This window comes from Malania oleifera, chromosome 13 (genome assembly GCF_029873635.1).
Source record: "Malania oleifera isolate guangnan ecotype guangnan chromosome 13, ASM2987363v1, whole genome shotgun sequence".
Lineage (NCBI taxonomy): Eukaryota > Viridiplantae > Streptophyta > Magnoliopsida > Santalales > Ximeniaceae > Malania > Malania oleifera.
This window is the reverse complement of record NC_080429.1, coordinates 2183764-2200016: the sequence shown is the minus strand read 5'-3', so window position 1 is coordinate 2200016 and position 16253 is coordinate 2183764. Positions and strand designations below refer to the sequence as shown.

At 33.9% G+C, this 16253-nt stretch overlaps 2 protein-coding genes across 2 annotated transcripts; both read left to right on the top strand.

Annotated features, from left to right (window-relative positions):
- Window positions 1-1497: 1497 nt before the first annotated feature.
- Window positions 1498-3286, top strand: LOC131145649 (dof zinc finger protein DOF4.6-like). Its single transcript, XM_058094843.1, has 2 exons — window positions 1498-1628; window positions 2079-3286. The coding sequence occupies exons 1-2, from the start codon at window positions 1602-1604 to the stop codon at window positions 2994-2996; spliced, it is 945 nt and encodes a 314-aa protein (XP_057950826.1). The 5' UTR covers window positions 1498-1601; the 3' UTR covers window positions 2997-3286.
- A 10072-nt stretch (window positions 3287-13358) lies between these two features.
- On the top strand, window positions 13359-16173 carry LOC131145646 (pentatricopeptide repeat-containing protein At2g13600-like). The gene has a single exon (XM_058094841.1). The coding sequence runs from the start codon at window positions 13597-13599 to the stop codon at window positions 16147-16149; it is 2553 nt and encodes an 850-aa protein (XP_057950824.1). The 5' UTR covers window positions 13359-13596; the 3' UTR covers window positions 16150-16173.
- Window positions 16174-16253: the final 80 nt, after the last annotated feature.

Below are 16253 nucleotides of genomic sequence, written 5' to 3'. Positions count from 1 at the left end.
CCATTTTTTTTTTTTTTTTTCCGAATTGCAATGTGGCTAGGGGTGAGCATTCGGTCAATTTAGTGAATTCGGTTAATTAACCGAATTTTGGTTAAATCGGTTGACCAATTTTAACCCATCTAATATATATATAATTTATAGAAAATATAAATAGTATATATAAAATTGTAATATATATCATAAATATAAAATAAATAAAATTTTAGTATATATAGAATATAAAAAGTATTTTAATATACAAAATATATAATTATTTATTATTAATTTATACTGTTTGGTTAATTCGGTACCAAACCTAAAAATCAAACCGAAAATCAAAAATCAAAATTCGATGAAAATGAAAATCGAACCGAATAAATTTTTAACCAAACCAAACCGACCAAATTTACTCGCATTTTGGATTTATATACACAAAATAGCTATTGGATACGTAAGTTGAGGTGAAATATGTTTTTATTTTCAAATAATTAATTAAATTAAATTTTATTAATTCATTTTCTATTTTAGTAACGGTTCATTATCACAATTCAATTATTGTAAATTGTCAACCAAATATGCTTGGTATACTAAATTTTTTATTGAAACAAAGAAAAAAGGAAATGCATTCATAGATTAGTTATACTCGGTTATAATATATTTATATATTTAATGCTATTTCTAATTAGTTTAGATCACATTTATTTTTTTTATATTATATTAAAATGGCAGAAAATGATTCATATAACCGACCCCACTTAGTGGGACTAAGGCTTAATTTTGTTGTTGTTGTATATTATCTTTGCTATTCAACTAATATTTATATAAGAGTATTTTAAAATGTAAAAAGTGAATAATATAGCGAAAAAATTTGTTCCGTATTTTTTCTTTCATTCAGTTGAAAATAAAATAAATTTTATAAATACTTTTTTCGACTGTTTCTCGATCGTAAGAAAATTTAGACAAATAAAATTATAGACCGTTGAAAAATATTTAGAAAAAACGATCTTTACACATAAAATTTAATACCGTGTAACCTCGTAATGAATTGCCGTCCTGGTAACGTGTCATTAGGTGAGACCCACTTGCAACCAAAGGCCATATCTGGCAAAAAGGAATTTGTTTGGTTCTTGGGAAAGTTATTAGCAACAAAAACAGAGAACTCTGAACTGAAAGTCTTCTTGAGTAGAGTAAATAAGAAGACACAAGAAAACATTCCACTACCAAAAGACAAATATTTTTTAACAAGAAAAAAAAAAAACATTGAATAGAGATGGAGGGTGATCCTGACTTTCTCATTCTCCGGTCAGAAAAGGAGCAGCTACAGTCCACAGCACATAGGCACACCCCCACCCCACAGAATAAAATTGACTATTTCTAAATTTAATATTCATAAATTCATAAATGAGTTAATGAAAAAAATAATAATAATAAAAAATTGATTATTTGGGGTGTGAAAAGACAGAAATGCCCCCTCATTCTCTTCAGCCAACACATGGAGCCATTATACATTAACATCACAAGTGCTCCTGCTTGCTTTTGAGACCATCTGCAGAAAAAAGTTCATCCCCTTCAACAGTCCTCCATAGCTTTTCTTCTCACTTTTTTCTTCTTCCTCATAATCCATGGATGCTACTGCTCAGTGGCCACAGGTACAGAAGGAACTAATTTACATGCTCTGTTCTTTCTTCTCTCTCTCTCTCTCTCTCTCTCTCTCTTCTTTTGTGGGTTGGGGTTTTCAGGGCTAAATTCAGAATATTTTTGCTTTGGGTTTTGAAAAAACAAAAAAAAAAAGAAAATTCTTGGTAAAGGGTTGCTTTTCCATGGGATGTTGTTGTTGTTGTTCTCCCCACTAAATTTGAATTTGTATGTTGCTGTCGTCTGAGATTTTGATTTGCTCATGAAAGTACCTCACTTTTCTTTTCTTTTCTTTTCTTCCAAAAGGACCCAGGAAAGTGATCATATTTTGTTTCTTTTGCTTTTGCAATCCCTGAAAGTGTAAAAGCAGCTGCTACTCGTACTCCATTCATGCCAATTAATTTTCTGCTTTTGCCTTTTGCTACTCTGGGTACTTAATTTAATTTAATTTTAATTTTGTTAAGGGGATTGGAGTGGTGAAGCCCATGGAGAGTGGAAGCAGTACTAGGCCTATGCTGGAAAGGAGGCAGGGGAGGCCTCAGAAGGAACAAGCTTTGAACTGCCCAAGGTGCAATTCCATCAACACAAAATTTTGCTACTACAATAATTACAGCCTAAGCCAGCCAAGATACTTCTGCAAGACTTGCAGAAGGTACTGGACAGAGGGTGGGTCTCTGAGAAATGTTCCAGTGGGGGGAGGCTCAAGGAAGAACAAGAGGCCTACCCCATCATCACCATCCCCATCACCATCATCATCACAATCACAATCAGCAAAATTGAAGTTTCCTGATCATCTGGCCCCACCCCCTGGCTTCCCTGACCTATCGTCGTCATCATCATCATCAGCTGCATCAGCATCAGCAGTTGCTGCCATGAATTCTCAAAACCCTAAGATCAATGCAGGGCAGGATCTCAACCTGGCCTACCCACCAACTGATCATCATCACAATTTCAGTGCTAATTCTAGCATTTCTGAGTTCATGCCATTTGGGGCTGCCCCAAACCCTAGCTCCTCCTCTGGGTTTGCCTCAAGGGGGCTCAGTTCTTTCATGGCTTCGATGCCGATGGCGAATTCGGGTTCCGGTTCGGGTTCGAGCTCGATATACCCATCTGGGTTTGTTGGGATGCATGAGTACAAGCCAAGTTTGAATTTTTCTCTTGATGGGTTTGAGAGTGGGTATGGAGGGCTACAAGGGGTTCAAGAGAGTAGCAGTGGTGGTGGTGGTGGTGGTGGTGCTAGGGTTTTGTTTCCTTTCGAAGATTTGAAGCAAGTTTCAAGCACAAGTGGTCATCAGCAAGTGCTTGAGCAGAATAGAGGTCAGCATCATCAGGGAGAATCCAATGGGTACTGGAATGGAATGCTAGGGGGAGGATCATGGTAAGTTAATACTCCCCAAAAAAATGAAGAAGAAGAAGAAGAAGAAGAAGACGAATGGAGTATCTGTTATATTTCTTTTCTTTTTCAAATGGCGGGTGTGACTTTGTTTTCAGGTGATGAGCAAAATTAACTAACAAATAGGGTACATGGGGTTCTTTTCTTTGTCTTTTTTTTTTTCATAAAGAATCTATCTGCATGCCTTTTGCTTTTTCCTTTTTTCCTTCTTGATTTACTTTTGTTCAATGATATATGCTGCTATATAGCTTTAATGGTTGATCTTGTGAAGTTAACTCTTATTCATGGAGTTGCATTGTGTGTAGAGATCGAAGAATAGAAACCAAAAGGTGATCAAATCTCGTATTCCGTCGACACCATAATAGTTAAGAGTCTACTATTGATATGATTGAAATACGTTTCAAGTTCGAATTTTCAGAAAAGGAGAAAGAGTTTATGAAGATCAAAGAAAAGAAACCTAAAAGGTGAACAATAAGTTTCATAATAGACATCTTATTTGTCATCGATATGGTTTAGATAAGTATATTATGGTTAAAAAGAGGTGAGAAAAAGTAAGTCGAGAGATGGACTAATTATTTTTCATTGTCCGATTTAATTCTATAATTTTCAACTTATTATCGTTCTTAACTCGACTGTAATTTTCGACAAAATGAAGTGGGAGCAAAGTGAGGGGCACCCCATCCCCCCCCCCCCCCCCCACACATCAAGCCCTACCCCCTCCTGTAGGTAAAAATGGTCTTGGCACAAATGAATGATGTCCCCAATGGTTAGGCAGCAGGAGTCGGTGAAATGAATCTAAGTTTGAAAGGTGTTGTATCATCTATGAACCAAAAGTAAAAGTGGTGCTGGTACACTTGTTGCTTAATTAATTAAGTCCACTTAATTAGCAGAGGATTATGTGGGTTGATTACTAAACTAATATTATTTGTTTGTTTTGTTATCTCACTAATTCCTTAAATTACTCAAAAGTGATTATTGGATTGGAAACTTGGAATGATGGCTGTCAATCCTGTACCCAGCATCACTTTACCCCTCTCTCTCTCTCTCTCTCCATTGTCTGTCTGCATAGCTTTACCCCTCTCTCTCTCTCTCTCTCTCTCCTTTTTTTAATTAGCTTGGGTAACAGAGTCATGCATCACGAAGTGCATGTGTCAGGTCCAATCAGCTCTTGATCAGATTCGCTCCCCGGCCAGCCATACTAAACCCTCCTTAATTCATGAACATGCATGGACTCAAGAGTCATGAACAGCAATCTGCAATGACCCTTAACCCTAACTAGGTGTATATGCCACACATATACATATGTTCACTATATCTTCACATGCACCCACTTTATGAATAGATAAAAATATTAAATGGAAGATCACATGGTGAACTTTTTTTCATTTGTAGCTATTCTGGACTTGCTTTACTAGAAGTATTGATATATCACATCCCAATTGCATGTATAATATCAACCACCAACCCACCCACCACTGCATGTGTGTAAGTATATATATATATATATATATATATATATATATATATATATATATATATATATATATATATTTCTTTACCTAATAGTTATGATATCTACATATCTCTTTTTTGGAAAAAAAATTCTGCCCACTTGGTTTAATATTTTTGAAAGGCCATCCATGATCACATTGTAATTATATATATTTTTGATGGGTCACATTGCTCCCCATTTTCATGAATATATATATATATATATATATATATATATATATATATGAAGCTTTTGGGTGGATGGACCCACAAACATTCTCCTTGATGACCGTGCCCTAGAGCAATCATATCTCTTCTTCCCAGCAAAATCTATCTCTGTACAATTTGAAGTCACTGCACAATGTATATATACAGGCATGCATGATAGGGTCACAGGGTGGTACATGCATTCGCATCCAACTCCTACAGACCATATATACATATATTTATATATATAAATATATATAATATAATTTTTTGAAAAAGGATAAATTTATTAAAAGAACGATCAGTAAGAAACTTCAATCCTCTCGAACAAAAGAAAGTTACTAAAAGAAAAAATGATGAGCTTAATCACACTCCCAAATCATAAAAAAATATAACAAAAAAAATTCCCGAGTCTAAATATATATGACATAATTATACATGCTTGTATGCAGATATGCATACATCTATACATATAATTATGCATGCATATATACATATATATGCATACATCTATACATACCAATGCATGTATATATATATATATCTGTTCTCAACTTCTTGATTTTCAAACCTGTTCCATTTTCTACCATTACTTTTCAAATTTTAAAAGCATAAAAAACATCAGATCTGTCTTAAGTATTGTTGTCTCAGAAAGTTTACATCTTAAGTAGTTGGACGTGAAGACAACATTTCTTCACGGTGATCTTGATGAGGAAATTTACATGCAACAGTTAGAAGGTTTCTTAGTTAAAGGGAAAGAAAATCTTGTATGCAAATTGAAGAAGAGTTTGTATGATCTCAAATAAGCTCCTAGGCAGTGGTACAAGAAATTTGACAGCTGTATGTAGAGGAACAATTTTCAGAAGTGTAATGCTGACCATTGTTGCTACTTCAAAAGGTATCGTACTTGTTATATTATCCTATTGTTATATGTTGATGATATGCTAGTCACAGGATCAGACATAGAAGAGATTAGAAAATTGAAGCAGCAATTGTCAGAGAAATTTGATATGAAAGACTTGAGTCCTGCAAAACAAATTCTTGGGATGCGGATCTCTTGAGATAAGCAACAAAGAACGTTACGGTTATCTCAGTCAGAGTACACCAACTGTGTTTTACAACAGTTTAACATGAGCAGCGCCAAAACTGTAAATACACCATTGGCAGGTCACTTCCGTTTTTTTAAGGATCAGTCTCCTCAGACAGATGAAGAAAAAGATTTCATGGCTAAGGTACCATACGCCTCAGCCGTTGGAAGTCTAATGTATGCTATGGTTGGTATCCGACCAGATATTGGCCAAGCAGTGGGAGTTGTCAGCAGGTATATGTCAAATCTAGGGAGGACACACTGGGAAGTAGTGAAGTGGATTTTGAGATATGTACGTGGCATTATTGATAAGTGTCTATGTTTCGGCAAAAGCGATTTGAAAATCTAAGGGTTTGTAGATGCTGATTTTGCAAGTGAAATTGATCATTGCAGAAGCACCACTAAGTATATATTCATTATTGGTACAACAGCTGTTAGTTGGATGTCACAGATACAGAAGATTGTTGTTCTATCAATTACAGAAGTTGAGTATGTAGCGGTGACAGAAGCCAGTAAATAAATGATTTGACTTTAGGATTTGTTAACGGAGATTGGATTAAAGCAGGAGATGAATGTTTTGTACAGTGACAGTCAGAGTGCAATATATCTGGCAAAGAATTCTGCATTTCATTCCAGAACTAAACATATTTGATTGCATTATCACTTCGTCAGATCTCTAATACCACTTGTTAGCATCAAAGGAGCCTATGGGTGGGCTTGATACACATGGGTGAACACCAACCAGACCCAAAAACTTAAACCTTTGGGTCAAGTTGGTGTTTATCCATGTGTATCAAGCTCACCTATGAGCTCCTCCGATCCTAACAAGTGGTATGAGAGCTGACGGTTCGTAACTCTTGGTGAGCGACATTGTAAAAAGTCGAGGCGTGAAGTTAATTCTCTTAACGTGCTAACAGTTGGAGGACCAAGTGTGTGGCTGAGGCCAATAAGGATCATCTAAACTGCGGATAGATCTGAATAGGGTTAAGACGTGAGAGGTACGATTGGTTTGGAGGCACGTGGAATGCAATTTGACGCACGTAAGGCGCCAGTGGTAAGGCCCACTTAAACAACTGTTGGAGAATTGGACTTACTCCTAGAAGGGAGACGATTTCCGTTCAAGGGGGAGCAGTTGGAACTTACAAGTGAGGGGGAGATTGTTGAAAATTCTACTTATGAGTTTGTCCCACATTGAAAAATTAGAGTGGATATATTGATGAGTGCTTATATACATGGTTGGGCACAAGACCCAATAGGCTTAAGCTTTTGGGTCAAGTTGATGTTCACTCATATGTATCAAACCCACCCATGGGCTCCTTCGATCCTAATATATATATATATATATATATATATATATATATATATATATATATATGTATTGAATGTGTGTAATGCTCCTTTGGATCTTCTTCATTGCTATATGATAAGATATTGCATATGAATAGTTTATCTAATTAATCTATGTTTTCTTATTTTTTATAAATGACAATTTGAACATGGAATAACATAATTTCTATAATTGGTTAGTATAAATTCAGTATTGTCGTATATATCTAGTCTTGTCATTTTAGTTATGACCCAAACACACCCTAAAAGCATATACATGTATGTGTTACTATATATGGGAAAGACTTAGATTTTGTGAAATTTTTTATGGAAATTTAAACTTATAATATATGTGGGTTGTCATAATTAGGGAGGCTAATTAAGTATATTTCTATATATTCCTCACAAAAAAAAAAAAAATGAAGTGGTATTAGCTTATATGTAACCTAACTTTTTATTTAATGATCTTGTACTTAAGGTGGTGGTTGGAATAATTTATAAAAATGACTTATATAGCTGATAAATTTGGAGTGATTATATTTAATCCATTGACTAAATTATTATTTCTATGTTAAGAGTATCGAGTTTTAGCTCTAATTATCACCTTCCTTAGGGTTCTACCTACCCACATCTCTAAATTGATGAGCTTCTACAAAAGTCGCACTCTTAGGAAAATGATTTTTCTAGGTTATGTTTGGATCAAGGGAAAGAAAGGAAAGGAAAATAAAGAAGAAATTAATTTTCCCTTATATCTTCTTTCTCTATTAAATACTATCAAAAACAAAATTCTATTTTGATATGGCTAAAAATTAAGAAAAACTAAATATTAATGATGTGCAAAATTAAATTTTTGTTTATTAAATTTATTTTTTAAAAATTTTTTTTTCTCATTTTCCTTGATAACCCAATATGAAAATGTAAATTCCTTGATATTTTTATGTCCTTTCCCTAATATTATCCTAGCTTCAAATGGAGCTTTAAAGAAATTTTTTACCATATAAAACTTTTATATATATAAAATCTAAATAGGAGATGAGTTAAATGAACTTAAGTTTTTGGTAGAGCATCGAACTTGATATGAGAAGGCTCGTCACTAAATTATCTTGAATAGAAAACTATAATAAAAATAACGATCGAACTTCCTCTAATGATATTTAATTTTGGGAGGCATTTAAGTTTTTTTTCTATTATTATCTTCCATTGCTTGTCTTATAACCACGGTATTCCTCCGCCAAAAGTGAGAGTATATTAATAAATAAATGGAAGTGCCGCCCTTCTTTATATATATATATATATATATATATATATATATATATATATGTATCATGCATCAGTCCAACAATATGTATAATTGACAAAAATATTTGATTGATTTTAGTCAAAATGATTAATTTTTTTCATACAAAAATTATAAACTTGCCCTATTTAATTAATTTGTTCATTTAATTTCCAAGCCAATATAATATAAGTAAATAAATAAATGAGTTGTCATGATTAATATTTGGGGCAAAACCATGTTAAACCATGAATTCTTAAACAAAAAAATTATTTCTAAAAGAATTAAATGAGCATTGGCTCTTGTTTATTTGTGAATAATTTCACTGTCATATTAATTTTTATGCACTCACATGCATGGAAAAATGAAAGGGCAGCCCGGTGCACAAAGCTCCCGGGTTTGCATGGACAAATGAAGAAAAACTAAAATGTTTGCTCGATAAAAAATGAATATATATATATATATATATATATATATATATATATGTTCATTTAATTTTTTTTATTTTAAAAATTGAAATAAAAATAAAAAATCAAATGTTTTAAAACCTTTTTATGATTTAGAAGTGAAACATAATGAGACAATTCTTTGTTCAATTTGATAATTTTGTTTTTATCATTCGGTTTGCTCATGGTTTCGATTTTTACATGGATCCCTAGATACTGATTATAGTATCCCATGACATTAAAAAAATGTTCTTGTTTTAAGACTAAACATTTTAAATCAATAATAACCATAAGTTTTGGCATGTAAATTGCGCCATATATATTATAATTTTAAAAAATAATGCTCTAAAATATAAAAAGACTCACAATAATTATTTATTATTTCGAGTTCGGATCCACATAATGAGCACTCCTGAAAGCCACTACCACCAACCTAGAATGTTATAATAACAAAGTTGAATTAAATTAAATCCCCTTGAGAGCTTACCTAGTGAATTACTAGGCGTGTGTCAATGGGTGGGCGGCTTTCACCCTCTCGAATTTGGTGCCACACCATGTGGCCAAAGTGGTGTGATGATGGTTGGAGTCCCCAGGTTATAAAAAAATTTTAATTAAATTAAATTGAAATACATAAAAAATAAATAATTTTTTTTCGTTTTTATTTTACATTTTATACACACATGGGTGCAAGACAAGTTAGGAAAATCCAAGCATGTTTATTTGATAAATAAATATATATATATATATATATATATATATATATATATGTATGTATGTATTCAAATTTTCAAACTTAAAAACTAAACTCGATCCGAAAATGTCTACTTTTTATACCCTAGAAAGAAAACATGACACGTTGCTCATTCGATTCGATATTTATGGTTCCTTTCGATCTAAACATTTTTTCCTAATTTTACATAGATACCTAGTGATTAAGGGATTATCATATGCTGTAATATTATACCTTTAGTGATTATCATATGCCGTGATGTACGTTATACCTTTTCTTTTTTCCCACACAATCCATTTTATTTAAACCAATATTAACCATAAGTTTTGGCAAGTAAAATGCATCATAAAACAATTTTCAAAATTAATTGCCTAGAAAATGTCATGTCAAAGACTTACTAGAAGTATTAATTAATTATCACAAATTCAATCCTAGAGGATTAATAGGGTTAAAGATCATTCACACTATATAGATTGATGCAATACCAAAATCAAATTTAGAAAATAAGATAAAGTAGGAAAATCTAAACATATTTACTTGATAAAAAGAGTGAAAATATAGAAAATTCTTGGCATGAATTTAAATATATATATATATATATATATATATATATATATATATATATATCCCTTTGATTAGATCCACATTTCAAATGTGAAATCAAAAATCAAATTGAAAATGTTGATTTAATCAAATCGATCATAAGTTTCTGGTGCGCAAAGTACGCCGTAAAATAATAGAACTAATAGTCTAAAAGCATGTCATGTGAAGGGTTCTCGATAAATATTAATTATCACAAGCTCTGTTCAAAAGGATCGAGACTCTTGAAGAGGGTCGTGGCGCCGACCTAAATTATTACAATAAGAAAAGTAAAAGAACTAAATTGAAAAAAAAATTGTTACTTATATTATATTTGATGGACACAATAGATGCAAGATAAATTAGGAAAATCTAGGAATGCTTATTTACTTGATGAATAAAAAGAAAACATAGAAAATTTTAAATAATTTCATTTGAACTATACACACAAATATAATAAGCCTTCTCTTAATATTAGCTTTTTTTTTTTCAAACAAAAAAAAATTGAACTGAAAATGCCAAAAATAAAAAATAAATTAAAACTTAGAACCAAAACCTAATAAGAAATTTCTCGTTTGATTTGGCATTTGTGATTTCATTCAATTTGGCCACTATTCTTCAGTGTTAGTGATTACCATATCCCATACTATTACATATACTTTTTTTGGGCCATCCATTGTAAAATCATTATTAATAAGGGGCAAGTTATATATATTATATAGCCAAGGGTCATATATATATATATATTGGGGGTGGGTAGAATCGTTAACAATTCCCCTCATAAGGCATAATTTCTGCATCGGTATATTAATAATCATAACTTTTGACACGTAAAATGCGCCATAAAATAATTTGAAAATTAACAGTTTAAAAAACATATCTTTTTTATTATTACTAGTTATCAATAGCTGACTCTTCGAAGTCATCTATACATGTATATGTCTTTATGTTCGTTTTATCTACAAGTTCGTAAAATAATTGACTAATTTACGACCGTCCCGTATGTGTTTGTATTTATGTATAATGTTTAAATGTTTAAATGTTTGAAAATTGAGCATTGGGCTTGGCTCTTGAATGGTGAAAAATGAGAAGAATGAACATGGAAGTTGAAAGGGACACAAAGCAAAAGGGCAGTTTCTCCAAATATGAAATAATCACGGCGCGTGTATGTGTTGGAGCAACATCAAAAGCTTTTCATTCTATATTCTATATAATATATTACATGTTTGCCCAAGGCCAAGGCCCTACACTAAGGTAGCATAGCTAGGGTAATTCTGGGAAGTATAATCCTATATAAGTTTTTTATAAAATAAAAAATTGAAATATATGATTCACTTCTAAGCAGATTTCATCTTGCTAGTAAATTTTTATTAAGGAGAATGAAAGAGTCACCCTTGATATGCAAGTATGAATTTGTAGCTATGTAGATGAAGTTTGAAATCATTTCATATACCCTATGGTTAAATTTATGTTTTCATTCTTGAATTCTAAACTGGAAAACCTAAAAAAGTTATGAGAAACTGAGAATGTTGATTGGCTCAAGTGAACACGGATGGGATGTAAAGTATTTTTGGTAATATGAGGTCTGTAACCATCCCCCAAAAAATAATATGTATATAAATATAAAAATAATTATATATATGAAAGATCAGGAAATTTTCTTGATCTAATCAATTCAATTAGAGACCGAATTCAATCTCACCCCCAGATGCTCTCATCCTCTCTCTGTTTCTCTCTCTTCACTCTTTCTTTCTCTTTCTTAATTTTTCTGCCATTTCTTGGCCAAATTGAAATCGAACATCATTTTTGGGTCCTAACTCCGCTCCTCAACATTTTAACTGGAGAGATTTCGTCATTTGGACGTCGTAAACACCACTCCAGGGTTAAGGTAAGGTGAATAGATTATGTCAGTTCATTTTGAAATTGAACTGATTAAACTTGATTATTTGGATACAGAAATACTGTATTGGATTTTCTGAATGAATCGAGCATATGAAATTTATGATTTTGATTTATTATACACATATTTGGAAAAAATTAAAGTGAGTAGGGTGATCATCTCCTTTTTCCTGTAAAATATATACTCTGTGTTGAATGAGAACCGTGAAGGTGATCATACCTCTATTTTTAGCAAAATATACCAATTATATTATGATATACTTTCTCTGGTCAGTTTTATTAGATTATGATATAAACATTCAAATTGTGTGGCATGAAAATAATTTATTATATTGCATATTTAAACCTGTTGGAATTTTTATGGTATTATATGGCAAAAGTTGTGTTATTATACTAATTTCTAAAATTGTTGGGAATAATATTGCTGATATTGTGAATTTGACAATTTAATACCGATCACGTGGGTGGTTGGAAAATTTTGGAAAAACTTTTGCGAATTGTGTTAAGAAACTGATTATTGAGAAATTTATTGTTGAATTATGTGTTGAGAATTGAGATCATGCTATTTGGTTATATTATGTAAATTTCATTATATGTTCTAAAAACTTTGATGGACCAGTGGATGCTCGATACCATAGTCATAGACGAGAATCAATGCAGCCACACTGTTATGAGAGTGTTGGTGGATGAAAAGTCGATTTGGCCAGAGAAGGGTTGTGTACCCTTCTGGAGTCCGAATCAGGAAGCGGTAGGCAAATCGAACTTACAGACTAGTTATTTTGATTTAGTCTTAGTAGGCCAACCAAAACTAAGTCTAGTTTTCAGACTGCACAACCCGTCATGAGAGTTAAACATGTCGTTAGTCCAAAATGAGAGGTTTTTTTATACATATTTGTAGATTTATGTAATTGAGGCTATTATTGAGCCGGAGTTATTAATTGAAGGAAAATAAGTATTTTTTTTTTTTTACTATATAGGTGTGATTTATATTTTGATGATGATGATTAATAATAATAATAATAATAATAATAATAATCTTTGCTCTTTTTTTTTTTTAAGCAAAAGAGTTCTGATCAACAACCATCCACTATATTTGAGCAAAGCAATGACGTCCAAATTGACAATTCCCCCTTAAGATAATGGTCCTAAAACGAGTATAAATTGATAAACAGTATGATATTTTTTGTAAATATGGAAAGTATGACTTTTTTATTGTTTTTCAAAATTTTAATTTAAATATTAAAAAATTAAAGATAAAATAATAATATTTCAAAAATAAATTAAAAGCAGTTTCTCAAAACCAAGCTCTTTTTTTTTTTTGAAGGAGGGGGGGCGTGTCAATATTTTGAAGAAAAATTTGGCAGAGAAGATATTTCGAACCGAAGCATGGAACTATGGAAGGAGCTTTGGCCAACACGAAAATCCCCACATACCATATCTCAATTTTTCTCATCGCCGTCTCTCCACTGTGTTACTGTGTAGTAACCTTTCAAATTGCTTAATATCATAAGTTTCTGTAGCTCTGTTGTTTCCTTCGCCGGCGCCAAAATGCAAATACTGCCGGTAAAACCCATAACTCACCCTCCACCGGCACCGCTCCACCATGGCTCAGACACTGCCCTTCACAAATCCAGTACCCTTTGCTTTCAAAAACCAGACCCGTCTCACCACCCCCCGTCCCTCTCTCTCCGGTCGGACTTCTCCCATTTCTCCGTTCTTGACAAACCAGTGAGCTCAAGCACTTATGCTTCCCTGCTGGACTCTTGCGCTTGCCCAAATCTTGGTAAACAGATTCACGCCCACACTCTCAAAACCGGGTTTCGTGGGCACGAGTTTGTGGAGACTAAATTGCTTCAAATGTATGGGAAGTTTGGTGATTTGGGGAATGCAGTGTTGGTGTTTGAGAAAATGCCACAAAGAAACTTGTACTCTTGGACGGCGGTTCTGAGTGTGCATGTGGGTCGTGGTTTGTTTGAGGAAGCTTTTGCCCTGTTTCGAGAACTGATGTTTGAGGATGTTGGGTTGGATTTCTTTGTGTTTCCCGTAGTGTTGAACATCTGCAGTGGGCTTGGTACGGTGGAATTGGGCAGGCAGGTGCATGGGTTTGTGGTAAAGTATCGGTTCGTTTCGAATGTTTATGTGGGTAATGCTCTGATTGATATGTATGGTAAGTGTGGAAGCTTGGATGATGCTAAGAATGTTTTGAGTACGATGCCGGAAAGAGATTGTGTTTCTTGGAATTCTCTTGCTACGGCTTGTGCTGCCAATGGGATGGTCTATGAAGCATTGGAGTGTCTAGAAAGGATGTCAGATTTGGATAACTCGACGCCTAATCTGGTTTCTTGGAGTGCAGTCATTGGTGGGTTCTCACAAAATGAGTACGATGAAGAAGCCATTGAGCTACTATTCAGAATGCAACAAACAGGGTTCAAACCAAATGCTCGAACCCTGGCAAGTGTTCTTCCTGCTTGTGCTCGGTTACAGAGGCTAAGCCTTGGCAAAGAAATCCACTGCTATGTCATAAGACATGGGTACATGTCCAATTCTTTTGTTGTGAATGGATTAGTTGATGTGTACAGGAGATGTGGCAAAATGGGAAGTGCCTTCAAGATCTTTTCGAAGTTCTCTATCAAAAATGTCGTCTCGTTTAACACAATGATTGCTGGATACTGCGAGAATGGGGACATTTACAAGGCCGAGAATCTGTTCGAGCGGATGGAGCTAAGGGGAATCAAGAGGGATCTAATTTCATGGAATTCAATGATGGCGGGTTATGTAAATAACTCCCTCTATAATGAGGCTTTGAGCATTTTTCTAGATTTGCTCATGGAAGAAGGGATTGAAGCTGATTCTTACACTCTAGGGAGTTCTATTACCGCTTGTGCTGATTTGGGTTCTTTGAGACTAGGAAAGAGCATACACTCCCAAACAATTGTTAGAGGCCTGCAATCTAATCCATTCGTTGGGGGAACACTGATAGAAATGTACTGTAAATGCCAAGACCTAAGGGCTGCTCAAATGGCATTTGACGAAGTAAATGAACCTGATACGGCAACATGGAATGTTTTGATATCAGGATATGCTCATTGTGATCAGATTGAAAACATCCAGGATCTTCTGCAAGAGATGAAAAGATATGGTTTTGACCCAGATGTATATACATGGAATGGTATTCTTGCAGGTCATGTGGAAAATGGCCACCATGAGTTGGCTTTGCAACTGTTCTCTGAACTTTATACTTCAAATTTGAGGCCTGACATCTACACTGTTGGGATAATCATACCTGCTTGTGCCAGATTGCCAACAATAGAAAGAGGCAAGCAAGTTCATGCACATTCAATCCGGAGTGGGTATGATACAGATGTTCACATTTGTGCAGCCATTGTGGACATGTATGCAAAATGTGGAAGTATAAAACATGCGATTCAGGCTTACAATAGGATCTCAAACCCTAATTTGGTTTCCCAAAATGCTATGCTCACTGCATTTGCAATGCATGGGCATGGGAAGGAGGGAATTGATCTATTCCAGAAAATGCTCAGAGATGATATCGTACCTGACCACGTGACTTTCCTATCAGTTCTTTCTTCATGCGTGCATGCTGGATCTGTTGAGACTGGACAGGAGTTCTTGAACTTGATGGGGGAGTACAATCTGGAACCCACATTAGAGCACTACACATGTATGGTTGACCTCCTAAGTCGTGCAGGTAAACTAGATGAAGCTTATAAGCTCACTGAGAAAATGCCCATGGAACCTGATTCTGTGGTTTGGGGTGTTTTGCTTGGAGGTTGCAGTATCTGTGGGAATTTGGAGCTGGGACAAATTGTAGCAGACAAACTTATAGAACTTGAACCAAATAACACAGGTCATTACATTCAATTGGCAAACTTATATGCTTATGCAGGGAGATGGAACGATCTAGCTAGAACAAGACAGATGATTAAGGATAGAGGAATGCAAAAAAATCCAGGATGCAGCTGGATTGAGGATAGAGATGAGATCCATGTGTTTCTTGCCGCTGATAGATCCCATAGGAGAACAAATGAGATTTATGGAACTCTAAATAATTTAAGCATTCATATGAAAAAAGTGCCATAGAAATAGTGCCTAATTTCAGAGCAAGGTTTGTTGGCATGTGCATTATATTTTGTCTAACTATTCGCTAACAGTCATTAATGCATATTAAAAAAAATGAAATTGAG

Bases quoted from the DNA above. Each gene is read 5' to 3' on its own strand.
- LOC131145649 (XM_058094843.1), top strand. From the start codon at position 1,602: ATGGATGCTACTGCTCAGTGGCCACAG. The intron at 1,629-2,078 runs GTACAGAAGGAA...AATTTTGTTAAG, and splicing joins CTACTGCTCAGTGGCCACAG to GGGATTGGAGTGGTGAAGCC.
- LOC131145646 (XM_058094841.1), top strand. From the start codon at position 13,597: ATGCAAATACTGCCGGTAAAACCCATAACTCACCCTCCACCGGCACCG.